This window comes from Alternaria burnsii, assembly GCF_013036055.1.
Source record: "Alternaria burnsii strain CBS107.38 chromosome Unknown 750, whole genome shotgun sequence".
Classification (NCBI taxonomy): Eukaryota; Fungi; Ascomycota; class Dothideomycetes; order Pleosporales; family Pleosporaceae; genus Alternaria; species Alternaria burnsii.
In genome coordinates this window covers 2,165,748-2,193,098 of record NW_024066108.1, presented here as the reverse complement: position 1 = coordinate 2,193,098, position 27,351 = coordinate 2,165,748, and the positions used below count along the sequence as shown (strand labels likewise).

Below are 27,351 nucleotides of genomic sequence, written 5' to 3'. Positions count from 1 at the left end.
ACACCTACACTACCTAAGTCACATAATTATCTGCTACAGCAATGGAGGATATGACGTCGCATCTAGAATGCATACATGAACAGCCCATGTAGCCTAGTGAGCCCATCACATTTGATAATCTCCTAGGTCGGAACAGAGCAAAATGTCGGTAATATTAGCCATCGAGAACTATCTTGCAAAGCCATTTGTCTCCAATCTAACAAACTCCGGCGCAGCTTTCGTGACTCCAAACTTCTGACTCAGGATTACAAACTGGCCCACAAGTATCATCTGGCTCCACTTCGGCCGGTCCCCATCGTATATCGCGTCGTGCAACAGATCCTTACACTTGTCCCACTCCAAAAACCCTAACGCCTCGACATTTTCCTTCGTGAGCAGTTTCTCGAACAGCTTATGCACTGGCCCATCAGGCTTGTATTTCACTGGAGCGGAGAAAGGATGCTTTTTGCGTGCATATAGCTCAGTCGTGATGAATGGCTTCATGGCCTCCTTCAGGATCCACTTTTCGCTGAAGGTGCGAGTGGAAGGATCGTAATGCAGTTTCACTGAAGGCGGAAGTTTCATGGCGTATTCTGTGAGGCGGTGGTCGAGGAATGGTTGACGTCCTTCGACACTGTGGGCCATCTCGCAACGGTCACCTAATACGGTAAGAAGACCGTTCGCAAGAGATGACTTGGTCCAGATGTACAGAGAAGTGTGAAGTGGGTGCCATTTGTTGGTCATCAGCTCTCGTGTGCGACCGTCGATGGCGTTCACGGCAGTGAGACGTTTGTCGGTAGTCCCAAATTCGCCGAATACCCAACGAGCGAAGAGCGGATCTCGTAGAGATGCGGTTTGCGTGAAGCCGAGGAAAGAAGTGTTGTTCACTTGGGCACGGACTGCGGCCGAGGTCACGAGTTCTTTTGGACCTGAGGTGTCAGTGCCCTCTAGCCCCTCAAAAGTTGCTGTGCGCTCTTCTTCAGGGAGACAGGAATTGGGCCATGCAAGATCGGGTTCGCGAACGAAGTCGGTAAGTAACTCTCTGTAGCCGGCGAAGTGTTCATCTGATCCTTCTCCTGTAAGAACAACCTTGATACCTTCATCACTGGTAAGCTTTGAAAGCAGGAATTTACCGACAGTCCCCAGATCAGTCACAGCTGTCTCGTTGTGCCAGACTGCGTTCTCGATGTTGGCTGCAAAATTCTCTTCGGTCATCTCGCAGTGGTGCATCTTGACTCCGAGCCAGTCCGCAGTACGACGCGCGATCGGCTCCTCATCATGTTCTTCACCAATAAACTTAACACTGAAGCAGTTGATCCTTTCTGAAGCTGGAGCGGTACCAAGCTGAGCACCTTCCGTGTCCATAAGATGTTTCACCATTCCCGCTATTGCACTGGAGTCAATACCGCCGCTGAGAAAGACACCAATCGGCACATCTGCACGGAGGCGGTCTCGTACGGCATCTAGGAGATGTTTTCGTACGCCCTGTATCATCTCATCTTCACTCCTTGTTTCAAGCTCACGCTGACATGTGTTAGTGATGTTTGTAATGCACCTACTGTTGCACGTACCTTGTCTTTGAAGTCGACATCCCAATACTTGTCTTGCGAAATGGTGCCGAAAGACCTACACAACAAATAATGACCAGGCAGTATCTTGGAAACACTTTGGAAGATAGTTCTTCCATCGCACAACCAGCCCACGTCTTTGATGCTTTGCACGTCCCACTGAGGTTGCCAACCGAAAGGAAGGAATGCCTTCATCTCGGAAGCGACCTAGGAGGTGTATGTGAGTCTTCAGTATATGCGAACGGTACTTGATCACCATACCAGCAGTTTGCCATCTAGGACCGTGTAGTACATGGGCTTGATGGCATATCGATCGCATGCGGCGATAAAGATCTGAGCCTTAGAGTCGTATAAACATAGTGAGAACTCTCCGCGTAGATGCGACAGAAAGGATAAACCATGCTTCTTGTATAGCGCCAGTGCAATCTCGGAGTCTGACTGACTCTTGAATTTGTAGCCCTCGCGACTGAGGCGATTTCGGATCTCTTGATAGCCATAAAGCTCGCCGTTTACTACGGCATGAATAGTGCCGCCTTCATCATGGAATGGCTGTTCACCTTCCGGGTTCAAGTCGACGATCGCTAGTCGGTTGTGGGCAAGAGCTAGGTGGTGAGCAAGTCAGTTGTGTGTCTGTGTCCGTTGCAGCTGCAGTAACTTCTCCACGTACCCACGCGACAATCTTCGCTAATCCAGTGGCCTTCTGCATCGGGCCCACGATGCTTGATGTTATCCAGACTCTGGTCCAGTGTCTTGCTCAACTCCCCACGTTCCTTTGCTAATGGTCCATGACCCCGCAATGCAACCGCACAAGTGATGCCGCACATGATTACGCGATTCAAGAGATCCAAAAGAAGAGAGTGTGCAGCGCTTCCCCATATCTTTTCAACCGAACTTCGGCGGTGCCTCTAAACATGACGTAGATACGAAATTCGTAGCGGTGATTGTTCAATTATGTTCGATTGTTCCTGATAAGCCCGCATCGCTTGTTACTTGTTTGGGTGTTAGTGGGCGCCCCTGGATCGCCCAGATCGCGCGGCTCCTGGCGGGACCTTCGAGCTTCAACAAGCACAGTTTCGAGTCTTCCACACATTTTCAATTGTGTTATCGTGTTGTTTTCGCAAGGGTTGTCAAAGCCAACGTTCGTCATCATCCACTGGCAGCCCTCGGATATAGCGACGGTAGTCCCAACCGTGATTCCCACACTTGAGACATTTCTTTTTGTGCTTGCTATCTGGGCCCGCCATATGATCTTCGAGGTCCGAGGGGCGGAATCGACAAAATGACTCTCTCGACTCTAACCCGAGGAGTCCATCTTCGCTGACGACGCGGTACCTTTGCAACCCGGGACAAGCCGCTGTTGCACGCTTTCTGCAGTGGCCATCTAAAGCTACCAGATCTTCGCTACGCAAACCCTCTTCGGTCAAGTCCCATGAAACCACTAGCTTCTTGATGAAAGCTGGTTGTGGCCGCCAGTGCTTTACCGAGGAACAGTATTTGTTGAGCTTGAGGTTGCCTTTCTGACCGACAGGATCGTGCGCATACGTAAGGCCACTTTCTAGAACGAAGAACAGGCGTCTGAAGCTCTTGCCGATGTGCGTATACATCCTGTGTCCTGGGCCGCTTCTCAACGAGCCCGAGAAGTGCAAGGTCAAGCTGTCTAACCATAAGCTGAAGATAGCGTTCAAAGGTCGGAGGCTTTCGAAGAATTTTGGGTCCTGACAGGCGCAATCATGGATTCTGTGACCAGGGACCACCAGTGTCAAATTTCGCAAGGTGTGAAACTTGGAATGCATTCCGACAGGTGTTCGTGTTATGATAGGGAGCAGAATGAGTACTCCTAGCTCGCTCTGTGAGAGGACGTCCTGCTTGTAAGCCAGCAGCCACGCTTTTGTCGTGCGGATCGACACTCGTTCGCACTCGTGCTTTGCTTGACGACACGAAAGGATTAGTCTGCGGCATTGTTCATTGTCGATGGGCGGAAAGTCCAGAAGCTCGTATACGGCAAAGCGGATCTCGGCCGGGAGCCTAAAGAGAGGCGATGAGGTCTGTGCAACCTGAATTGGAGACATTTCCAAATGCTCTACGACGAAAGCTAGAGTGCTCAACGATGAGACACAGTTTTCGAATAAGATCTGGTAGTTATATACTTCGATTCTCTTATGTTGCTGCCTAAATCTAGGACATTTGCTTGGCTGACGCACAACCTCCACTCTTCGACCTACTTCCGCTTTCAGAAGGAGGATTGAGGGCCCAAGAGTCCGTCGGATTATTACGATTGTACCCATCAAAGTGACATGGACGAGCCAATTGCGGTTAGTTGAGTATAGCTTTGTCAGGCTGTCATTCACTACTCGTTACTGGCTTGACTACAGCTTGATCGTTCAACCATGTGTCCCCTCTGACCTTTGACACTCCCGACGCTCTCACCCCTGGTTTTCAAGCACCAGTGTTGAATTTTATTCTCCCACTTCCTAGACCTCATATACACAATATTCTAAACACACTGTCTGCGGGTTGTCCTCGCTCTCGATGGGCAGATGACTAACCATTCCTATTTATGCAGCACGTGAGGAGGTAGGATAGGTAGAACAAGGATGTGGCATGTTATAGGGTAAAGCATAATGTATTTAGCGCACCTCTAACCTGGTTTCTCTATCTTCTGAAACAAAAAAAAACATAGAAATAAACGCAGAAGCTCTAATAACAACAATGTAAGACGGCAGAGATTAGAAGCACATTGTATCTGGAAATCATATCCCATCCAGATCGATATCCCACGGACAAGTAGCTACTTACAGCTACCCCATCGCCAATAACACGAACGACATGATCGATATCGTCCAGAGAAGTAAGTCAGGAACCAAGGAGGTGACTGTTCAGATCTGACATCTAGACATAAGCCTTGTCCAAGTTGCTGGCGAAGACGTCGTTCCTGAAAGGTACATTTGCCTTTCCAAAGAGGTCCCTGGGAGCAAGAGCTTGCCTAGCAGCGGTCGGCATAGCATCCCAGTCGCTGATCCAGTAGGTGCGACCGACGGTGTTGGTAAACTGCGTAGCGTGGTTGTAGGGGAACCTGACGAAGTACTCCACTTTGACGTTGTTGCCTTGGATGTTGGGGCGCGCGGTGGGCGAGTAACCGCCATGGCCGGATGCAGCAGCACCGAGGATACGGGGATTGGCGTTCGCTGGATTGTCAATCCAGACGACAACACTCTCCTGTAAAGGTGTAGGCACCAAGTCAGCAAATGTCTCACATGCATCTCGTACAGTCACAACTTACCCAGTCATGGCGGTGGCCGCCTACGACGTTGCCAGCGGTTGGCTGGTCCTTGGGCCAGTACCACGCGTACATGATAGCGAACTTGCCCTTGTGCCATGCTGCTCGAGCATAGGTCTGGCCCTTGTTTTGGTCACGGCATCCGGCGCTGACATTTCCAGTATCCTGGAGACCTCCACTGTGAACAAGATGTGTGAGCGCTTGAAGTTTGAGTGCATCATCTCGTAAGCTTACCTGGTGTTGCCATTGTCGTCAACTGCAGTGTAGGGCTGACAGCCGTGAGCAATGTGAAGCAAGGGCTGGAACTTCAGAATGGCACGACCAATCGCTCCTCCTTGCAGGCGGGTCCGGATTGGGTTGAGGGAGTCGTGCGGAACTACAGCGCGAGTATCAAGCTGAGTTGGAGCGGGAGCTGCCAGGACGCCTGAAACTGCTGCAAAGGCAGATAAGATTGTAGTGAAATGCATTTTGGTGTAAAAGAGTGATAGAGCAAAAGGCCACTAAATTGACAAGGAGAGTGTGTGTTGATGTACAGACTGTGTTGATGTGATCTGCGGGAAGCTGTGTCTGAACTGCAGAGGGGGTTGGTGGTGTCTTTTATGTCCAGAGCTTCTGCGCAGTTCAAGACGCCCTGCTGCTATCTCACGATAGTAAGCTCGTGATACCTTTCGGTGACATTATTCGGTGTTAAAGGTCTTGGTAAAAATGCATCTATATTGCATCGAAATATCACCGTACGGGTTCCATGAAGCTTGAGAAGTCTAAGAACTAGTTTCCTTACAAAGACACATGCGCCACGTGCGATACGATGCTATTTTGCTTCCATAGCTTAGGAAGATGCTTGGCACTCATGGATAACCTAGGACAGACAGGTGCCAGTGGGTCGGCGCCACGACTACTCAAATTATACGCAGTACAATTTGACGGTTGAAAACCTCACCAGACGCATTAAGTCATGACAATATTCTAACAATAAGCCAAGCATGGCAACGTCAAATCGCAGGGTAAACTCATCTTAATGCAGGCTCTGTAAAGTGTGAATAGGAATCGTCCCATGAAGGAGAATTTCATAGATGCCAGAAGATATCGACATACCAAGACCTTCGTTCAAATCCCCAACTCTCGGTAGCTTGTATTGCGGTTGGGATGGGTCAGCATGGATACCTGGGTGTGCATTGTCTTGAAACGCGACAGTGGCCTGATCCAGTCTGGAGTGAAGCCATTGCTAGACGTGCAAAAATTCAGCTGCAGTTAGTTCCCCAGGTTGCTGCGCCGAGACTATGCCAGCTAAAGGCTAAGTCTGTAAGCGGCCACCTCTAGCCCACGTCTAGGACGTCGCGATCTGCGTGAAGGGGCTAGAACTGACCATGTGGTGTTGCACTGCACAGGCCACCCTACCAAAGTCGCTCCCAGACCTGCATCGAAGGCATAAGGAAGGAACTGGTGAATCCCTACAGGCGCCAAGTACTGGTGCCCCAAGAATGAGGCCGTGTTGAATGGCGTTGTCTTGTTAGTAGCAGTACGTGTCCCACGAAATCCAACATTGTACCTAGTTGCAGCAACTAAATCTCAGCGTGGATGGGAAGTTCCGTAGACGGTGCACTAGGGATCTCTCGCGATGACGTGCCGCACGATTCCGGGCTGTGGCGTGCTATAGCTAGCTCGTTTCGCTCGCGTCGGCCCTTTACACATGGCCGTTCATGCTGCTCCAACAACTCAGCCGAGCAATCCTAGGACACATGTAGTTTAGTCAGGTACCAATTCTAGATCGAACCCAAGACCGTCTTTCATGTCCCGGTCCGGGTCTCTAGTCTGACCAAGCGAATACGTCGTTCAGTCTTGAATAGGGTAGTCGCAATCTTACATCGCTCTTGTCCCGGAATCTGGGTCTTGAGCTCTGATATCGGTAGCTTGGCGACAGATTTTGTGTTCGATAGCGGTGCCTCCCAATGCTTCATATCTCTTTTCAATACAGTATTATGTAGTTTGTCGCTCCTTGTTCATACGTAATCACATGTGGCGAGATGTCTGGCGCAATAAACACATGTATGGAAAATTTGATTCGAGAAACACGTGGGCGGACTGTATAGCCAGTAACCGAATTGGCAAGCTGTTGTGTAACCCAAGCTGAGATGATGTAGTGTTCGTGCGGGAGGACTTTTATCACACGCCTACCCAGCCTGAAGCAAGCTTGATCAATCCGTAAGTGGTCTCTTCTTGTTTGCGCAGATTACAACTTTTTGTCCTCTCCAAAAACTACGGTATTGTTTTTCGTTCTCGCTCAATTGGCCTCGGCCGGCCCACTCCGATACGGGGTTGCCAGGCTGTTGGCTCCGCAATGGTCATGGCATGCCACGCAGAAGGAGGCACTACCTGGTGAGTTACACGTGTAGCTACTGCTCCTGCGTACCAATACGGATGCCTGTGACACTGTTTTTGGTACTTTCCAGGCTGCAAGGGCGACGTCCCTTTTGGCCCCGGTCCCTTAGAAGGTGGTTAAATCTGCTTCTATTTGTTGTCCCGTCTGACATTCCACGGACAATGTTTGTAAGCCTGCCAACGAATATCCGCAAACACTTTTGAGCTTAGTCGCGTAGGTCGAAAAAAGTTGAGAGGTTTTCTCTTTGGAAGGGACCGAAGACGTGGCGGGGTTGAGGCAGTAATAGCAGGGCCAATGGACGCAAAGCAAAGCACACAAAAACTTACATAGCTTTTATTCTGCTTGCATTGGATGCAAAATTTTGCGAATAATGTTCATTCTCAGTACATCTTCACGAATCTCTTAGTTATTGAGAAGCTATTGGCCGGTAATGAACCAACAGAGAAACGGTGTGAAGAGTCCAGAACCTGATACGCCTGGGCGTGTTAATCTGACATTACAGCGACCACAATTCCCATCCACCTAGTACCAAGGCTGCGGCGAGTCCTGGCTGTACCGACGCACCTGTTGCGACGGCAGCGTTCGACGAGGCAGGCGACTCAGTAGTCGTTGGGGCTGCAGTAGCAAGACTCTGTGAAGCAGACAGACTTTCTACCACGCTAGATATGCTGCTGACCATGGCTCCATCAGGCTTGATGGCGCATGGATCCCCGTTGTCTCCTAACAGTAACTGATCCAGTGAACAGACGTCCAAATCGCTCGCGTGGACCCTGGCGAAAGTGCCCAATTGCGCGCAATTGTCTGTGACATTTCCGAGCGCATTTGGATCAGGGGCACTCCAATCACTGGGCGATATGGATGATACGGGCCAAAGGGTAAAAAGCACTTCTCGAGTTGAAGTTATGACAGGTCTGGGGTGGTCGCACTGGGCATCTATATCATGCCATTGGATATACCACTGCAATGCATATGCAGTGCCTCCGTAGTTTGGTGGATGATCCCATTTCTTTGGATTAGTGTAGTTGACCAGAATGTACGGTGATCCATCGGTGTTGGTGAACGTGGATACATTTTGCGAGGTGAATTTCCTGTCCCATAAATCCTCAATCACGCCCCCCGGGATGGGATTCTCGATGCTGTTCCACGGCATGATATCCCATGTGAATTTGAAGGAACCGAGTTCAGCAGCCGCAGTAAGGTTCTGGAAGGCGAACACGATGGGCAATGAGGAGGTGAAGTTGTATGTTTCATTTCTGCGAGGAAACAAGATGTCGATTTCGAAAGCTGGAAGGTTTGAGGTTGGGGCTGAGGTTTGAGATGATGTGGGTGTGAAGGAAGCGACGGCTGTTGCTGTGGTCTGAGCAGAGGCTAGGCAGCAGACAGTTAGAGCTGCTGCTGCACACCGAGAATAGCGTGACATCGTGGTGTGAGACTTTTGCGACAACTCAGGACAATTGTCACAGGTGGTTCGGGAGGGAACCGTGTGTATTAGGTCTAACGAGCTAACTAAGACGGGATGGGACCCCTATATACCCGGCATGCGCCATCCTTGGCAGTCATGTGACAGCAATTAAAATCACAGCATCATTCCTTCAATATTGTGATGTGGCAATAAGTTTGTCGCGTCGTGTACCAAAGCGAAAAGACCCTTTACAATCTTAAGATGCCGTGCTGCCGTTCAGGCGCCCAACTAACCGTATTTTGTACGTGGTGATGGTCTCCTTCTTCCCTATCACCTGACTACACTCTTTACTCTCAGTACTAAAGTCTAGAAGGAGTAGAATTCAACCTCAGCGATACCAGTTCTTGCCGGAATTGTTATGGCAATAGGAAACCCTCCATAGTCGGGGTCTTCATTTGGCATCATCGCGTTCGCTCCACTTCTCGTCTCATCACCACCCAACGTTCTTAGTGTTCGTAATGAACCTGTCGCTACATCGTCTACAATCTTCTCTTCATTCCTTAGGATACCGTTGAACTTTGTGTCGGCCTTTGTCGATCGACCCATCACCTGAAAACCCCAGCCGATAAGTAAAAAGCTCGCTCCGCCACGATGAATGACCATACCGCTGCCAGTTCCAGGCTTGCCAAAGACAAAGGAGCGCTCTACAGTAATATCCCAGTCGCCGAAACGTTGCTTGATTGGTTTGGATGAATCTCTATCGCCGATCATTTCATCAAAACAGAAGCCAACCGACGAGCCTGGATTACTTTGCGCTTCAAGGACGATCTGAGAGACCTGTGATAAGAGTCCATAGTGTTTCGTATAAGGATTTTTCTCAGGCTCTAAAGTGTCGATGCCGAAGGGGCTAGCCAACAGAGCTTGAAAGGTTCCATAGGCTATCCAAATCCGACGAACGCCATATTCATCTCTTCGCTGCTCAGGGATAAAAAGCGTGTTACCGCCATGTCGGTACTTCGCGCATAAGCCAGTGTACTCGTTAAGATAAATGTCCGGCGCAATGAACTCGAGGTCTGGCGCAAATCGTAGCCATATATCAAGAACGTTGCTTGTTGCGCCTCCGGAAGGATAATCACCAGGCTCTCCGCCTCCGCCCACGACAATAGGAGTGTCTTTGTCAGCATCCTCCCCAGCATAGTTCTGCCATACGTTGGTGTACAACGGGATTGTGTATACGGATTTACCAGCCGCTGCTACACGATTGACGTAATGTGCGTAATGGTACGCCATGAAGAGCTCGTCAGTCCTGCTACCAACGCCAAACACTTCCTCCCATGTACCAGACTGCGGCTTCGAGCGTGCGACGAAAGTCTGGAGGTTGGCTTTGAGATCGGCGTGTAGCCGATCATAGTCGTTGCTCAAGAATTGAAGAAGTTCTGCAGGTACTGTTTCAGAGAAGACTTGATTAGCCTTCTCACTTCCGTCCCGGCTGTCGAACAGAAGACCGACTTCGTTCTCGACTTGCACCATCAACACGGTACTGTGATCTTCATCTATCTCTTTGACATGAGCAAGCAGCTTTTGAAATGCTTTCGCATCCGCTTCAACATTCTGCTTATGGAACAGAGACAAGACATCTGCAATCTCAATCACTCCTCCGGCCTTTCGAAGTTCAGCGCGTGGGAAGCGTTTCGGATCCGTCTTCACCCATGATGGCGTGTAAGTCGATCTGCCTAGCGATGCACCTATCAGTATATGGAAATAGGTCACGAGAGTCCCGACTCACCATTCTTAAATGACCCGAACCATAATAAGATCAGATGTAAGCCGTGTCTTCGTGCATCCAATATGACTTTGTCCAGCTCTTTAAAATTGAACTTGCCTTCCTCAGGCTCAATCATCTCCCAACTGACGGAGCCAAGAAGAGTATTGACATTCGTTGCAACCATCTTAGGCCAAATCTCGCTCATGTATTCGGCAGATGAAAGCGAGGAATTTTGCAGCTCGCCGCCTAGCATCAGATACGGTTTGCCATGAAGAATAAGTTGTTTGGTGTTTCCAGATTGTCGGAGGTGAGGAATTGAGGAATTCGAAGTCATGATGGACGACAAAGACTCGGAAAACTCGTGTATGTATGCAACAATACGGAACAAAAAGACAATCCTCACAGCTCAGGTAGGCAGTCATAATCGTTCACTCTGGGCGCTCGTTATGCAACAAGTGGAGCTTTGCGGGGTTGCTCCAGCGGGGTAATACCCACCGAACAGAGGACTTCGTGAGATCTACCGGTGCTAGAAATGCAGCTACACTACTTACACCCCAGGGCCTCTAGTGTCAGCAGCAGCTGCATAGATCTCCTAGTGGACAGCAACAATAACTCTTTTGTCCTTGATATCGTAATCGCCCTACCTCCGGCTGGTGTTGCAATGATGACGCGTTGGCAATCATCCAGAGCGCATGGACCAATACTAGCTACCAGCCTTATGAACCGGCATCATCAACTCCGCTCTTCATCAGTTGGAAGATGCATCCACTGTCATCTTGACCAATAACCTAAGGGCCAGCTTCACTATCCTAACCTTGAGACTACCAAGTCTAAGGCTGATGCCGATGGTTATCTACTAAAGCTGAATTGCGTTCGTACTATGTAACATGGTCTAGGATATGTAAAATGCATCTTGCGCAGGCAATATGACTCCGCCATGTACTGCAATCAGAAGAGAGGGCGCTTCATTGGTGAGAAATGGGAAACTACGTAGTTATGTACAAAACAATATGGACCACGTAGGAAGACTGAAAGGTTGACCGCCCGATAGTGATCGTATGCTAGCAACATACCTAGGTATTCATGCCCCATAGAGAGGTTTTCCTACAAGAAGTACGCGTCGAAATTACACAAATCCAATCCTTCCAAGGAACGCCTCAAAATCACCAAATCCTTCCCATCCACCCACTCCATTAACAGTCTCCGGACTCCACTTCACGCCCTCATCTGCGCCAGGCCCATAGTATGCCCATTCCTTAATCATGATCATATTTTCCAACAGCTCCTGCCCAGATTTCCACTCTTCATCTGCCACTTCCCTGAACTCACAACTCTTTCCCGTGACATTCACCACAGCTGCGCAAACATCGAGAGGTGTGACCCATGCGCTCGCAGCAAGCACGTGCTTGCCAATAGTGGCTTTTGGATCAGCGAGACATGAAGCTACAAATTTCCCAAAGTCGGTGGGGACGTCTAGCATTGGAATCAGAGTATCGGGATGGAAAAGCAAAGATAACGTGTATGCGCCGCCATCTTGACTCGGCTTGATAGACCCAGGAATGTTTGTCATGAAATAGCCTGGAAGCACGAAAGAAGCCGGTTGACCGGCTTTATTAATGTATTCTTCAACCATGGCTTTGCTGTCAAAGTGGTGTAGGTTCGCCAGTCTTCCACCAGTGATCTTTGATACGCGAGGTAATGAAGACCAGATTAGGTGCGGAACCTTCGCTTCGATGCAGGCGTCTGTCAAATTACGGCCCTGCTGGACTTCGTGGGCGAGTGATGCCATCTCCCAGTACTATGATGAATGTTAGAGACAGACGGCAAGAGTGATGAATCACAGTGAATAGTACATTTGTCACGCCAAAAACAGTGTCAGATCCGGTAATAGCTTTCAAGATTGACTCCTTGCTGTTGAGGTTCGCCTAACATATTCAGTTTGCATTCAATTCACAATCATCGAATCAACAAACTCACAGTGACCATCTCGACACCCTTTGCTACCATGACTTGCGCATCGGGTTTATCGGGATTCCTTGTAACTCCGCGCACCTTCCACTCTTTACTTAACTGCGGATGATTCAAGATAGCTTGCACGACGGATCCGCCCTGTTTACCGGTAGAGCCGAAGACTGTGATGAGCTTGGTCATGTTGCAAAGCCGAAGCATTCGCGTCAAGTGCTGTTCTGAAATAATGAGATGCTGTTTTAGCAACAAGCACTGTTGCTAATTATATAGCCCATCTTGTTCAAGCTATTCTTACGGCCGCAGAAATGCGTGGCACTACGCAGTATGCCCATTATGCATCATTCGAAGGTTGTACTCGCCCACGTGTTAAAGGTCGAATGACAGTAGAAAGCTTCATCAGATGAGTAACGGGAGAGTAAGCTGAGAAAGCAGGTGAGTTGGACAAAGAAGGTTAAGATGGAGACCAAAAGCGGGGTGATAGCTTGATACATCGTTAGTGCATAGATGTGGGGGGATTACTCACCTAGGCGTACCCCTCGGCGCCTCGTCCACAGCGATACCTGAGGTCAACAAGATAAGTCGGGCTAGTGGAATGTTTGGTGAAGTCAGTCGATACTCTCTAACATTGCTTATATAAATGTGCACAAGCACATAACCAGGGTTTGCAACGATCCCTCACACTTACAAAACCCCAACAGTATACACCCATTACCGCGCTACATCGATCTTCTTCGTCCCATTGTATATAATACACTCATCCGTAACGATTGATCATCTCGTTCTGTTCTCTTCTTTCTGAATATCAAGAATTTTTCCAACAACTGCTCTCAAATGACCTGCCCTGGCACGCCCAAACCTTGAACCGTCTCGTTCTTGGAATCAATTTCGCGTCTGAGGAAACCCTAGTCATCACCAGGTTCAACTTCAGGCTCAAAAACCCTGGCATCAAGACTGAAGCTCTTAAGGTCAGGAGCCGGCTCGGCATAGTAATCATCAGTATCCTGAAAGCCGCCGTGGTTGTATCGAGCACTGCCAGCTCCGATTTCGCGAAGAGGTTTCTTGTCGCAGCCATTAGCGACAAGGTTACCGTAGGGGGGAAACACTCCGCCTCTTCCAATAACTTCTCTTTTTGCGGCCTTCTTTGCGTCTCTGGCAGCGTCTTTTCGAAGCTTTTTGCCGTACCACTCCCACTTCTTCATCCCGGTGGGAGTGAGCTCTTTTTGATTTCCAATTTGGTCACTTGTCGGGTCTTTAGTGACCTTGTCCCTTCCTTTCTCTCCGCTCACAATCAGCTCTTCATCTTCTTTCGCAAACATGTACCTTTCTCTAACCCAATCTTTCCTCTTCTTGTCGACATCATGACGCCTTCCAACAAACCCACCCAGTATCGCTGTAGCCCGTAGGTAAGACATATCGGGATCGAAGGGACTTTCACCTTCTTCTACTGGACGATATACCTCTTGACAGTGGTCGGTCTGGAACAGAGGTTCAGCGGTGGACCAATTTCGCGTTTCATTGGCAATATTGGTTACGAGAATTTCAGCGTTGGAGGAGAAGCCAAACAGTGTCGCAGGTGTCGCGTTAGTCCAGAAGTGGACTGTGGAAGCCTCGCGCTTGATTGCAGTTATAGGCGATGACTCGGCAGTTTCCTGTATCTGATCTTGCCCAGAACGAGCAGGAATTGGTTCTTGCTGGTTCCTGTTCTTACCACGCCTGCAAACGTATCTTCGACTGCGTTTGCTCCATCTATGACCAAGTGTAGCACCGGCTTGGCCCTCCGCCTCGTCGACAGTTTCTTCATCTACTAGAGCGCCACCGTGACCAGTGGTTTGCTGAGGCGAGAGTTCGTGACCCTCCTGCCAATTTGTGTACGCCCTGTCCATCTGTCTGAACTCTATCTCTTCATCAGTTTGTGACCCTCGAGAGTTTTACTCAACAAATTGATTGCAGCATCATCGGATTCCTACCAGACGGCTTGTTGAGTATATCTGCACCTGTATTTCTACGGAAATAAGTCCCAGAATGATTTGTTGTCTTCGTGCCGTAAGCAACTGCTTGCAGTTTTGTGGTGTTTGTGGATGTAGGAAGAAAACACCAAGAATCAGGCGCTAGTGCGTGAAGTGCAGCCTCAAAAAATTTCTTTGTAAGCAAGCCTTGGCTCGCGTTCTCTGTTATGCCTCCGAGGAGTATCGTCGAAGTTTGCTACAGAAGATCTGCTGCTGTGGAGAAGACGTCGCGCCGCCGGACAGTACATATACCGACGATAATGTAGTGCCGACTACAGCAGCAGATGCAATATCCGTGAATGGATTACACGAAACAGATAATGCTTCTCTAGTACTAGCGAGAAGTGTTCCGTGGTATTAGTATTATTAAGTAGACATGTACAGTATCGTTCCAGCATCTAGTAGTAATTACTTCCCTCCCAAGCCCACATCGTAGAAATTAGCTCGCACAATCATCTTAGAACAAGGTGTCATCTCCGAAGCGCTCAGCATACATGCCCAGCGCCTTAATCGGGAAGATGAACTTGTAGTTCGGATACGAAATCATACTGTCATGACGTTAGCTACCATTATGACCGTCCAGTAAGATCGGTCAACTTACCAAGACTTGTTGAACACCCCCTCGATCGCCTCCTGCAGCCACTCTCCGTTGGCCTGCTGCCTCTTCATGATGAGTTTGACAGCCTTCTCCAATGGTTCCTTATGCGGGAAACCACCCTCAATCATTGCGATAATCACCCAGGCAGTCTGCACAACCTGACTTTGTGGATGCTGATCCCAGACACCGTTCTCACAGCTCTTGTATGTCTCGCCCCAGCCTCCATCATCCATCTGCTTGTCTAAGAAGAACTGGCATGCCCGTCTCACACGCTCGGAGTTTTCGTATTGTTCGCCAGAGCACTTCAGTGATTCGAGAGCAAACATGCCGGCGTAGGTAAAGCAGATACCCCAGCTACCGTACCACGAGCCGTCAGGGCGTTGAGCCTCTCTAATATACGATACAGCGCGGTCGCGGAATGCAGAGATCTCTGCAGTGCGGTAATCTGGATAGTAGTTTTGGAACATGTGAAGTGCGGTCACCACGGCCGTCGTGCATTCGGGGTAATCGTACTCTATCATGATGTTGCCGAAGACCTCTGCTGCGTTGAGGTGCTCTAGGAGAATACTTCCTCGTGTGGGCTCGTAGGAAGCACAGCCACCAGACGCGTTTTGCATGGTAAGAAGGACGTCAATGGCGTCTTTCACGCGGCGTTCATTGATGAGTTCGGGAAACGCGTTGCCTTTCTGCAGGATGAGTGTACTCTTGAGGCCTTCAGACGTGCAGTCGCTAACGGTGTATCCTTGCTTCCGTGTACTGAAACCCCAGGCACCCTTACGTTGTTGACGATAGCATGCGTGTTGATCTCTGGTTTCTTCAAGCATCTGCTGGTCTTCCAGGAACTCGAGACTCTTTGTGAGCATGTGCTTCCACTTCTTATCTTTTGACCAGCCGCAGGATTCGACGGCTTGGATAAGGAACGCAGTGTCCCATGTTTGCACACCATTCGTACCATTCATAAGCATACCTTCATCCTTGACCCAGAGAAACTCCGGGAGGGTTTTGAGATGCTCGCGAACGGCATGGCAATCACGTCCTTCTCTGATGTATGCGACCAACGTGTTCATAGGACCATTCACAGGGCCAAGGTTTGCGAAATCAGTGTTCTCATCCTCAGCTTCAATGAGCCACCATACGTGTTCTTCGGCACGCTTGATCATCCAGGTGGGTCGAATGTATGGAAACCAGATAGCAGCCAAGAACCAAAACAGAAGTTTGAGTATCCATGACTTGGCATGATAATTATCCGTAGAGGCGATGGTGTTTCGGTGCGCACCAAAGTTGATCGTGTCAAACGGCTGCATCAGCAGCTCGGCGCGCAATTGACGTGTAAGATCGTTCAGCGGATACGACCACTTCTTGGAGTAGATATACGACATGGGCAGAAAAACTTGTCGCATGTGTATCCACCATCTCCAAGGCGCGATGGGCACCCAATCAGGTAGTAACCATAGCTCAGGTGGACAAGGATTGACAATATCCCACTCTGTCACACCTAGCACGCTCAGCCAGAATTTTGCCCAATGCGGTGCATTGAGCGCACCACCCAGTTTCCAAAGCGTGTCTCGCGCTTTCTGCATCCGAGGCTCTTCTGCCTCTACGCCCAAAAGCCTAAGCACAGTATAGTTCATCGCGGTACCGAATACGGTGCTTTCGCCCTCAATGTGTAGCCCCCAGCCACCGTCCTCGGGATTGGCCCGCGAAAAGAGGTAGTTCTTGATTTCGGTCGCATGCGACGCTGGTACTGGTGTCTCGGTGACATACCAGGTGATCACAAGGCCAGGTAGCAGAAACATAGGGCCGCCGTATTCACAAGCCCAGTTTCCTGGTGGGAGCTGGAGTTGGGAGAAGAATTCGAGACCATTGCGTGCAGCTTCGAGGGGAGTCTTTGCAGGCTTCAGGGTAGGTTGTTCCTATAGGTTCAATCAGCTCGAAGGTCCTGTGTGGATTTACAAGAGACGACTGGAACAGGCACCAACTCACCGTATCGAGGCCTAGAAAGTATTTATCCGCTGTACTCTGTGGCCATGCCCTCATGTCCTTGTCGCTTTCGAGGTAGTGCCATGTCTGACATCCCCGGTCATCCTTCAACCTCCACCTTGTGTAGTCGGTCTTCTCATGGCCGTCCTTGGTCTTGGTCACGCCTATTGCGTCGTTCAGTATCTTTTGCGCCGCGCCGCGCTTCGTAGCGCCATTGCTTTTCTCAATGGCATGCGGCATTGTGTGTGTATTCGGTTCGTGTGGTTCCGAACGTCGTCCTACCCGTTGCGTTCACGTGTGAAAGACGTGATAGAACTGGCATGCGCCTTGTGCGGCGAGATACCCCGGAAATGGGCGTCTTGGCAGGACGCGCCATCAGAGGCGACGACGGCCTTGCCAGTCGCTGCATCCAGCATACTGGCTGAGCAACTACATGCCCACGCTAACAAAATGGAATTTCAGATATATGCTTTCAGGTCGCCTACGTGTAAACGTGGTTTGCGCGTGTTAACTTTTCCATCTCACATAATCCCCCAGACCCTGGCTTCAATGTGCATCATCATCGCACCCCTGTTATCGACCACCACGGAATCTTGAAGCCATTGCAAAGCCACACGCCGTTGTTATCCAAGCATCCCCTACGCATCTCCAAACTTTCTCAAACATCACAAATACCATAAATCTCGATACATACACAGCCACTCGCCTGGCATCGCCCCTGACTCAACAGCGGGAATCAGTCTTGGCAGGCACTCCCGCGGCGAGGCGCGCGATCGACATAAAAGTTGACCACTCGGCTCGCGCAAGGCTTGCATTCCCGCCCCCTTTCAAACTTTCGCGCGCAACACAACGCACAGATCACTAATCTTCGTATTGGCGGAACATGGGAGCATCCGAGACCGAAGCTTTGGATCGACAATGAGTGTAGGGAAGACTCATGGAGGCATGACTTCATTACATGCGTAGAGCTGGACTTGGTAGCCGCTCGGCGTGTATGCAGAGAGGAGATGAAGATCTTCATGTATGACGAAAGATTGCAGATGATGTGTAGACAATGACGGCGATGACGATGGTGACAAGGGGAGTGTGTAGATGAGCAGTGTGAATCATTGGTTGTGCGTTCATTCAATCCTCGCATTCAGTTGGCGGCGGGTATGATATGGTATGTACAGATACTATGCGTTATGTATCGAACGAGCGAGAACCTCCAGGGCAGTCGCTCTGCACGCTCAAGATCGAGTGCCCCTCCAACAATGAGACTTGAGCAATAAAGGAAAAAATGCATGTGCCATCCAAATATGAAAACACCATAGTACGCTTGAAATATGCCATAGTAAAAAGCCGTGAAATGCTAAACATGCTTCAGATTTTCAAAAGAGGGGGAAAGCGGTAATTCGTGGCTCCCGTGAAACCAATTCGGTCTTGAGTATGCGGTAATCGTGTATGCTGTGGTAGTGGTGGCAAAATAAAAATCGTTGTTTCGGGTATCGCAGGAAAAGTAGCCTCTCATCCATCTGCCCTTGGTGGGCAAACGTGATCAATCGCTCAGGTCGGGGTTTGCAACGAACAACCTTGTCCCCATGGTCATGGTCCGCTCGTCTACGCTACCCCTCCGCACCAGGTCGTCCTTACTGCCCTTTTTGTCCGTTGTAGCGGGTGGTTTCAGCATTCCAGGCGCTGGTAATTGCCCCATGTCACCGAAATTGCGTTCGCCACTGCTACCACTACCCGTACTTGTGTTTGTTTTGGTGTGCTGGAAGTAGCTGTTGTCGTTGGGCGCGTTGACATCGTATTCCGCGGGGGACGGAGTGGGTTCTTCCTTCAGGTCGGCAAGTTCGCCGTCGGGGGATGAGTTCTGCGGGGGTGTGCTGTTGGAGGATATGCGGCCGGTGGGATTGGCGTAGGACATGCGGCGCCCTGAACCAAGCGAGGAGCGGCCTGAGCCTGTGCGGTGGTGGTATTGGCCATTCTTGAGTGAGCCCGCGTCTTCGTCGTCACCTTCGTCTACCTCTGAAGCACTCAGGCGCATAGGCACACCTGAACCTGCGTATGTGACTGGTGCATATAACGACGCTTTTGGTAGACCGTGATGACGCCCAATCTTGGACCGCACACCGCCAGCCATGCTGGATCCTCCCGAGGCACTTCGCGGCGGGACGTGGTGTGGGCCGCCTGCTACTTCCATGTTTGCCCGCATCTTGGCCTGCCGTTGCTGCGCGAGCATGCGCGGGTCTTCGTACTGCGCCCTGTCACACCAGACTGTGGCCTTTTGTTTCCGCATAAGGGCGACGTAGGAGGTGGGCGAGTTACCACCCGAGCGTGTGGACGAGGAGCGACGGAGGGCGCCACTGTTGGAGCGGTTCGGGGTGCCTGTGGTAGAGCTGGTGGACGAGGTGGGCGTGCGGCGGAGACTGCTCTGGTACTGGGTTGGATATTGCGAGTTCATGGTGCTTGTGGTGGGCGATGCAGCGGGGAAGATGCCTGAGCTGGTTGTGCGTGTTCGTGAATGTCCTAGTTGGCCGTCGTTGTGGTATTGATGCTGCGGGGGTCGTACCGAAATGCCGGGGTTTGCTATGGGCTTGCGGCGGAGAGGAACAGCCCCGTAGGCAGAGGTTTGTGGGGGTTGCGCCATGACAGCCTGCATGTTTGATTGACTCTGCTTGCTTCGCGTCACGAATCACGGGAAGTGAAACACGGATCAGCGGGCTGACGTCGGGGCGACAGCGTCAAAGAAACACAGACAATGACGTTCTTTTTTGGCAAACTAGCAATCTCTTGGCTCGCGGTGAAGAGGAGCCGGTGTTTATGTAGCAAGCAAACGTGGTCTGGCGGGAGAGCTCGCTTGGCGCCCCGCTGAGAAAGGTGTTCTGCAGCCCTGTGATGCTAATGCACTGACTTCCCACGGCTTCCGGCAGTGGGCTGATGTGAGGTGAGGCACAAAGTTTGGTGATGCTTATGATATGCGGGCAAGGGACAGCGGCAGCGACGGCGGGGGCGAGAGAGTCGACGCCCCGCGGGAGGAGTCGAGATTGCAGGTGGAGGGATGGGTGATATGCGACGACCTGAGGTGCTTGGGTTGCCGTGTCGAGTCGCGGGCGGGAAGGGTCCTTAATAGCAAATGGTCCAGTCCAGCCAGAGACGCTAGAAAAGCTTACTCTAAAGAAAGAAAAGGTCAACACGAGCCATTTGAGTGTTTGAGAAGAAGAGCAGACGCCCGCTGGCTTGCGACAATTGAGCCGTAGTGCATGCACGGCGTTGCAGTGCGCGAAATGCTGACTTACATATGGATGCGGCGTCTTCGTCTTGTACTAGTCCAAGCCGGTCCTGCAGCAAGCAGCGGCACACACTCAGCTTTTGAATAGGGAATTACAAAAAAGAAACGTAGAGCGCAGTGGGTTAAGCGGGTGGGAACAAAGGGAATAGTGTGGAATGGTAGGAATTGATAGCAGCAGAATCGGGAGGAGTGCGCCCGCAAGAGGAAGAGGCCGTGTCTTGTATCTTGGGTACTCTCCGTGCTTGCCGTTGAGGGCGATCGCGCTAGAAATGGGTGAGCCGACACTTGGGAACCACGTCTCCACCACGCAAGTGTCAATGACGAAAGGTTGCTCTGCACTGTCGCCATGGCGTATTATTATACGATTACCCACGCGCGCCAGAGCACGTCCATAGCAAGTTGCTGTTAACGCCACAAAACCTGAATCCGCCGTGTACAAGAGGGCACACTGAAGTCAAAACAGCCGCCCCAGCGAAGCGGAGCCCAGTCCGTATACGGCTCACCACTACTACCTTGAGCCTTGTGCGCCGAGCATCCTGGCTGACCTGCTGCTGCATGTCGCAAACTTCACGAATCCCACTCGCTGCCGAGCATATGCTCTCCGCGTCGAATCATCGGCAAACGTGGCTCGAGCATTGCGGGCTGCAGGACCCAGTTAGCTGTGCATGATCGCCTCTGGTTGCATGCTGCTGCCTTTTTGCTTTTGAACCTCACTTTGCACGGCCTGCCAGTGCTACATTTGACACATCGCTTACTGCACCGGCTATGCTGTTTCACTCTCTTCCAAGCGTGCCGGCATCTTGGTTGCAAATCGATCAATAGCCGCAACCACTGTCAAACTTCGCCCGCGCCCATCGCCAAATCTGCCGGCGCCATCATCGCGAGACCTCACCCCAGCGCACATCCGACCAGGATACAACCAAGGCCCTGACACCGTTTCATCTAACGTGATGTGTTGAACAGCCCGCCCACAGTCCTTGCTCGTTCCCTCGCTCTCGTCTATATGCCAGAGTGGGGTTGCATGCACGTTGATGCACCATCAGCCGTTCCCCGCTCTCTAGCACTGCGCGCTCAACCATGGAACACGCTGCAACGCCAGCCGAGCTCTCCCAGATCGTGATCTCTGCGAACGTCCGAAAAATGTTGAGGCTCTTTTTTTCTGCATCACCACATCCACATCCACCGTCGCCGTCTTCGGTCAATTCTGCCCGGTAGATCCGCTTCGGCCTTCGCCGAGAATCTTCTAGTAATTAGCATTGCCACCTCCTGTGCATCTTTGTCAATAGCCCACTGCGTTTCTGATAATACCTATCGATAAACACTTTCTGTGGAGATACGGGTTTCGATGGGTATTCATAGAGGAAAAATTGGAGAACAGCCCGTACAGAGGACAAGCGTACCAGACTCTGCGTTGTGGCGTAGCATCGCGTAGCAGCATCCTGGAGCAACATCCTCCTGCAAACGCCGCCACCGAAAAGGACCCTGAAGAGCTGAATTTGTAGATCATTGCTTGATTGCGCCGCCTTCGGGTCTTTGTGACCCCGCCTTCGGTCGTATATGATTATCGCCAGCCTCAATCCTCCAAAGACAAATCGTGCGCCGCCGACATGCTCTCAGCGTCTATAAGACGCCTGCTCCCGTTGCCATGATGGTGTTGCACGCCTAACAGGCCGACGACGCGCTACCAGGCATCATCCCTCTGGAGGCGCAAATGATCAGTACAACAACGGCACATGATTCGTGACCATCCACCCCTCCACCCACACCACCAGAATCCACAGTGCCAGTGAGACCCAAGACCTTGGTTTGGAGGGTTACACAAACGTCCGCAGATCTCTCACCTGCATACAAGATCGCACACCACAATTTGCATACTCATTTTCTCTAGCGGCTTGTGTACGAGTAATGCCCCTTGGCTACGACAACGCGAGCAGTGAGCACAATACAAGGCTCGGTTTCTGCCGTGCTGACGAGAACCGCACCTGCATCGTGCTACGACGACTGGGTATCGTATCTCCAGACGGGGTAGTTGTTATCGTCAACTGCTGCTTTGGGCAATAGGCTTGCGCTCGGTAGGCAGCTGATCCGGCATTTAGGTCTTAGCGTCGGTCTTGTGCCGCTGTCATCGAGAAGGTACATTGTGGTCCTGGATAAGTGTGTGATCAAGACGCGCCGACTGCATGAGGGGTTTCTCCGATGCTTGGACAGCTTTAACATCGTACGAGTATAGTTGAATTGTGCATGCACAAGTTGTATTCTTGTAGTACGCTAAGCATCGTATGAGGGGCACGCACCGCACGCGCGGAGATAACATGGAATTCGATACATGGGAATCGAATTTCCAAAAAAAAAACACCTCGCCGTATCGAGTACAGTGTCGCTCACAACCTAGTAGATGTAAGGGATCAGCTGATATGGGGTCTTCTGCTTGAACTCATCCCACTGCGCTCCGTAGCGCTTCTCGCAATATTCACTAAGAATTGGAATCGCTCGCTGGGTAAAGTCCCAGGCGAAGAAGGATCCTACCAACGCACCCAGTGTGTAGCCGCCACCGACCATGGCGTAACCCGCCCTCCAGATTGTGTAGCCGCCGTAGTTAATGTGGCGGGCGAAGCTCCAGAGACCTCCAGTGTACGCCTTGCCCTTGTTGTCTGGATTCGCCTTGAAGCGCTTGCGCTGTACTTCGGCAATCAACTCAGTCATAATACCCACGACGTATAGCGAGCCGCCAATGAGGAGCGCTGGCTGCGGGAAGTCGGCTTCGGTCGAGGCAGAAGTAGCAGTGGTAAGGAAAGCGTAGGTGCTCAGACTGTTGAATACAGCATTAAAGACACCTACGGCGATGGCACCTGTAACTGGCATGGGCTCTCCAGAGAGCGCCGTCACCCAGATGTTCTGCTTCACAGCGGCGCCAACCGCCATTCCAAGCAACACCAATCGGTATGGTGACAAGCCCAAGCCATCAATCAGAGAGATGCCGGTATGCGTTGGAAGCCCAGGAGGCAATGTTCGCAAACCTACACGATGCAGGACGGAGGTGCCTAGGCCATGTGCGAGGATTGAATATTGGAGGACAGGCTCGATGCCGCGCAGGATGAAGAACGTCGCTTTGCCTAGTGGTGTAGGTGTGTAGTCACCACGCGCGATGAGATCCTTCTTCTTTGATGCGTCCGACCGAGGGTCGTTCGGGTTCCCTTTCTGGCCTTGACCCGGCGCCATTGTGAATCACTGTCGCTGTCAGTACAGTCGTCGAGAGAGCTCGGGTAGAGTGGGGTTACCTCGTCTAGACTATCGCAGTAAGTGGTATCGAGACACTTCACTATAGCGCCAGCTATATGTACAGTTTCTCTTCGGGCTACTCAAGTGCGCTCGGGCACTTGAAAGCGCGAGGCTGATTAACGGCTTTGGTGGAGGATCATACGACGGATCATGACGTACACGCTAGCCGTTCGCTCGGCTTCACCCACCTTGGAAATGCCGTTGGCTACACGATCAGAACATCATTGACCCTTCATTCTGAATATTGGCTACTCAAGGCCTATATGATACGACAATACACAGCCATGATCCGCTTGAACAAATAAGTACTGTTAGCCCGAGGCACATGGGACGTACTCCGTTGCTGTCTGGTTCAAGCCTGGTCCTCGCGTGTTCCCGTGACGACTTGCATTAGCGCGTCAGTCAAAGCGCGTTCCCAGATGCCCCTACATACGTCCTACCTTTACTGTTGAGACGCTTTCAACGCTTTTTTTTTCGTTCAACAACAATGATTCCATTGCTATTCTTATCAATATTATGACAGATCTAGAATCTCAACCCTACGATTTGACTTTCCTTTCCACTTTTGATTGTCCGCCCGGCGTCACCCGTGTCAGCGGCAACATTTGTGCGGTTATGATCACGATATTGAGGCCTATGAAGATGCGCATGCAACTACAGTTAAGTACGCAGCTGCACATACCATATTTCCACACTGCTATCTCATGCGCGCGAATGTCGAGCGCGTTGGTACTTGAGAGCAGTGGCAGATTACCTATACGCGATCTTGGTCAAGTGCACCCGGACGCAAGCGCTTTATTCGCTATTACCTCGAAGGGTTCACGTCTTGTATTTACCGGATCAACGTTGGAAACATAAACACCTGCGGCCTATCACGATATTTTACGCTTCCGTACATCGGTATCCAACCATGACCGTTACTTTCGGCGCAATCTGTAGCCTCCTGCAAAATATCGAGATTGCCACGACACAGCAACCACGTTTACCTACAAATCAAGAGAAGAGTAATATACGCGAGATAATCTCGAACTGGTTCGTTAGTCAGAGAGATGCTCTCGATGACCCTACGACGAATAGCAGTGCTGTGTTATCAGCTCTCTTTCCACATCGAAGGAAAGACCGAGTCTACGGCCTGCAGCCGCCCTTACTGGCAAAGAAAATTCTCAAGCTACTTGGCTTCAATCATAGTCAACGTGCACTTTTCGATGGCTGGAAAACAGGTGTTCATGGAGACCTCGGTGCTTACGTCGAAAGAGCAATGAGGCCATGGGATGGCACTTTCAATAGTAAACGTGCGTTGCCAATCGAACAGATCGACAATCTCCTCGTACAATTAGCGGCGAGGTGCCGGTTCTCTGATGAGGCCATCCGAAAAAAGCGTCATTCGGATGTCAAAGTAGACATGGAGCTCAAGGACATACTTGTGAGGCTTGAGTCTTGGGAAGCAAAATGGTTTGTTCGTCTTATTTTACGAGATCACTGCATTGTTGGACTTGAAGAAAATTTCGTTCTGGAACGCTACCACTTCTTACTACCGGAGTTGTTGATGTTCCAAAACGACTTCGACGCCGTTTTCAAAATGCTCAGGTGCGAACTGAGCTGCTACCCCCCAGTACCAGAACCTTCAAAGCAGCAGTATATGCGTCTTGAGGCGGCGCAGAAACTGAGAGCTATTGTTGGAATCAAGGTGGGGCGGCCAACGTTCCATAAAGCTTGGTCTTTGAAGCACTGTATTCAGTTGGTGGGTCAACGAGCTTGGGCTGCCGAAGTCAAGTACGATGGCGAGTACTGCGAGATACACATAGACCTGGATCGTGTGCCCAATCATATTCAAATCTATTCTAAAAATGGGAAAGATGCAACAGCGGACCGAAGGCCTCTACATGCTACCATTAACGAAGCTCTACGCATCGGACGACCAGATTGCAAGTTGAAAAAGAAGTGCATCGTTCTTGGCGAGATGGTTCTCTACAGTGACCGAGAAAGAAGAATCATGGCTTTTTCGAAGCTCCGAAAGCACATATCGCGCTCCGGTTGTTTCATTGGCACACTCCAAGATTCCCTGCCTCACGAGTGGGAACACCTCATGATCGTATTTTTCGACGTCCTTGTATTGGATGACGAATTGACCCTACGTCACGGTCTGCAAGACCGCCGCAAGATTCTCCGAGGCCTTGTCCATGTAGTGCCCGGTCGGTCAATGCGATCGGAGTGGACCCTATTGGATTTCTGCCAGGATAAGACAGGGGATGGCATAACAGACCTTAAACAGATATTCGCCCGGAACCTGGCCGAACGCCAAGAAGGACTCATTCTCAAACCGTTGCATGCACCGTACTTCCCACTGTTGTCAGAGCAGGGGCATCATCAAGCAGGTTTCTTCATCAAATTGGAGAAGGACTACTTGGCTGACATGGGTGGTGAGCGCGATTTGGGCGACTTTGCTGTTGTCGGAGCTGACTTCGATGCGCAAACCGCGCCAAAAACCAATATCAAACCCTTGCATTGGACGCACTTTCATCTTGGGTGCTGTCTGAACAAGGATGCGGTGGAGCGTACGGGTGCAAAGCCAAAGTTCATGGTCGTAGCGAGCCTTAGTCTCGACAAGTGCATACCAAAGTCTGACGTCAAGTACATGAACATCCAAGGCTATGTTCGTCAGTCTGTCCTACAAGGTGACGGCTCAACAGCTGAGTTCGGCATTCAATATCCCAAAGGTTATGGAAGACGTATGACTACCGTGTTCAAGAGACCTTTCGTAGCTGAGGTCCTCGGCGGTGGGTTTGAGAAACTTCAGAACGAAGGGTTTGAGATGTTAAGACACCCTAGAGTCAAGAAGATCCACCATGACAGAACTTGGGAAGATGCTGTTTCTTTGGAGGACCTGGAGCGTATGGCCAAGGAGAAGTGGGAGCTTCCCGATGCTGACAAGCTTGATGGCCATACTCGTGACATTGCTTTGTTGGCCAAGAAGTACATTAAAGAAATGGGCGGATCGCAGTCAACAATGAAGACCGATGACACCACGCAGCAGACGACTCCCCGCTCCTCACCAGTATCGCCCCGTCCGACTATCACGCGGACCATTAGCCAATTGGCGTCTAAAAGAACCATAGTTCAGGAAACACAAGAATATATCTACACTTCGGTTTCTACTTCCCATGGTTCTGCTGATGGTAGTACCCAAGGTAAAGGTACACGAGCCTCTCGTGAACTGCGCGTTCTCGTACGAGAGGACAAATCAGAGCGTCTAGGTGTCTCGAATCTCTCAGCACCAATATCAACAGCGTCCGAATCCGACGGCCTTTCATTGCACAAGTCCAGTGTGACATCGGCTTTGTCGACCATAAACAAGCGATCCAGCTTCATGTTGAAAATTAGTCCACCCGATGCAAAGCGTAGAAAGGCGCTGGCTCCACTACAGTCTCCTGGAGGTAAACGCCACTTAGGCGGGTTTGATCATGACTCGCAGGAGGGAACCATCCACATGTATACGAGGAAAGGTGTAAAAGTGCAGGTACATACAGCATCTCAGGACAAGGAGCATAAGAGCTGAAAGAGACGGTGCAGTAGTTGGTTACTTGCAACCACGCCACTCCCGCTATCTCTTATTCTAGTGTTATAGTACATGCACTCCAAGGCTACATGTTTGATGATTACCTACTTAGATGACGGTGAAAAGATGACACTCTTCCTCCCTGACCAAGCCCGGTCAATCATACTTGCTTGCTCCGCCGAGATTTCTTCTTAACCAACTACATAGCAGTCTTACGGCAATGTATCTCAACTTGTCATGTTGAGTCAGGTAATGGTTGACAGATAAGACAGTGGCTTACATAAGGGTCTAAGGCAGGTGGAGATAGCGGCGGGTGTGT

The 27,351-nt window shown here is 50.7% G+C and overlaps 9 protein-coding genes across 9 annotated transcripts; 2 read left to right on the top strand and 7 right to left on the bottom strand.

The window, feature by feature from the left end:
• Positions 1-168: 168 nt before the first annotated feature.
• Positions 169-3,151, bottom strand: GT037_002160 (glutamine-hydrolyzing asparagine synthase; the record flags this gene model as incomplete). Its single annotated transcript, XM_038927207.1, has 5 exons — positions 169-1,503; positions 1,551-1,754; positions 1,809-2,149; positions 2,215-2,317; positions 2,939-3,151. The coding sequence occupies 5 exons, from the start codon at positions 3,149-3,151 to the stop codon at positions 169-171; spliced, it is 2,196 nt and encodes a 731-aa protein (XP_038790499.1).
• A 1,285-nt stretch (positions 3,152-4,436) lies between these two features.
• On the bottom strand, positions 4,437-5,291 carry GT037_002159 (uncharacterized protein; the record flags this gene model as incomplete). The annotated part of the gene is made up of 3 exons (XM_038927206.1): positions 4,437-4,763; positions 4,828-5,002; positions 5,059-5,291. The coding sequence occupies 3 exons, from the start codon at positions 5,289-5,291 to the stop codon at positions 4,437-4,439; spliced, it is 735 nt and encodes a 244-aa protein (XP_038790498.1).
• Positions 5,292-5,980: 689 nt separating this feature from the next.
• Positions 5,981-6,256, top strand: GT037_002158 (uncharacterized protein; the record flags this gene model as incomplete). The annotated part of the gene is made up of 2 exons (XM_038927205.1): positions 5,981-6,074; positions 6,135-6,256. The coding sequence occupies 2 exons, from the start codon at positions 5,981-5,983 to the stop codon at positions 6,254-6,256; spliced, it is 216 nt and encodes a 71-aa protein (XP_038790497.1).
• Positions 6,257-7,700: 1,444 nt separating this feature from the next.
• Positions 7,701-10,705, bottom strand: GT037_002157 (glycoside hydrolase family 35 protein; the record flags this gene model as incomplete). The annotated part of the gene is made up of 3 exons (XM_038927204.1): positions 7,701-8,636; positions 8,994-10,339; positions 10,393-10,705. 3 exons carry the CDS (start codon positions 10,703-10,705, stop codon positions 7,701-7,703), a joined length of 2,595 nt encoding a protein of 864 aa, XP_038790496.1.
• A 792-nt stretch (positions 10,706-11,497) lies between these two features.
• GT037_002156 (uncharacterized protein) lies at positions 11,498-12,522 on the bottom strand (the record flags this gene model as incomplete). Its single annotated transcript, XM_038927203.1, has 3 exons — positions 11,498-12,169; positions 12,225-12,296; positions 12,349-12,522. 3 exons carry the CDS (start codon positions 12,520-12,522, stop codon positions 11,498-11,500), a joined length of 918 nt encoding a protein of 305 aa, XP_038790495.1.
• A 719-nt stretch (positions 12,523-13,241) lies between these two features.
• GT037_002155 (lanosterol synthase) lies at positions 13,242-17,163 on the bottom strand (the record flags this gene model as incomplete). The annotated part of the gene is made up of 4 exons (XM_038927202.1): positions 13,242-14,226; positions 14,840-14,893; positions 14,947-16,856; positions 16,927-17,163. 4 exons carry the CDS (start codon positions 17,161-17,163, stop codon positions 13,242-13,244), a joined length of 3,186 nt encoding a protein of 1,061 aa, XP_038790494.1.
• Positions 17,164-18,460: 1,297 nt separating this feature from the next.
• GT037_002154 (uncharacterized protein) lies at positions 18,461-19,567 on the bottom strand (the record flags this gene model as incomplete). Its single annotated transcript, XM_038927201.1, has 1 exon — positions 18,461-19,567. The coding sequence occupies one exon, from the start codon at positions 19,565-19,567 to the stop codon at positions 18,461-18,463; it is 1,107 nt and encodes a 368-aa protein (XP_038790493.1).
• A 3,018-nt stretch (positions 19,568-22,585) lies between these two features.
• GT037_002153 (uncharacterized protein) lies at positions 22,586-23,416 on the bottom strand (the record flags this gene model as incomplete). The annotated part of the gene is made up of 1 exon (XM_038927200.1): positions 22,586-23,416. The coding sequence occupies one exon, from the start codon at positions 23,414-23,416 to the stop codon at positions 22,586-22,588; it is 831 nt and encodes a 276-aa protein (XP_038790492.1).
• Positions 23,417-24,386: 970 nt separating this feature from the next.
• On the top strand, positions 24,387-27,032 carry GT037_002152 (dna ligase atp-dependent; the record flags this gene model as incomplete). The annotated part of the gene is made up of 1 exon (XM_038927199.1): positions 24,387-27,032. One exon carries the CDS (start codon positions 24,387-24,389, stop codon positions 27,030-27,032), a length of 2,646 nt encoding a protein of 881 aa, XP_038790491.1.
• Positions 27,033-27,351: the final 319 nt, after the last annotated feature.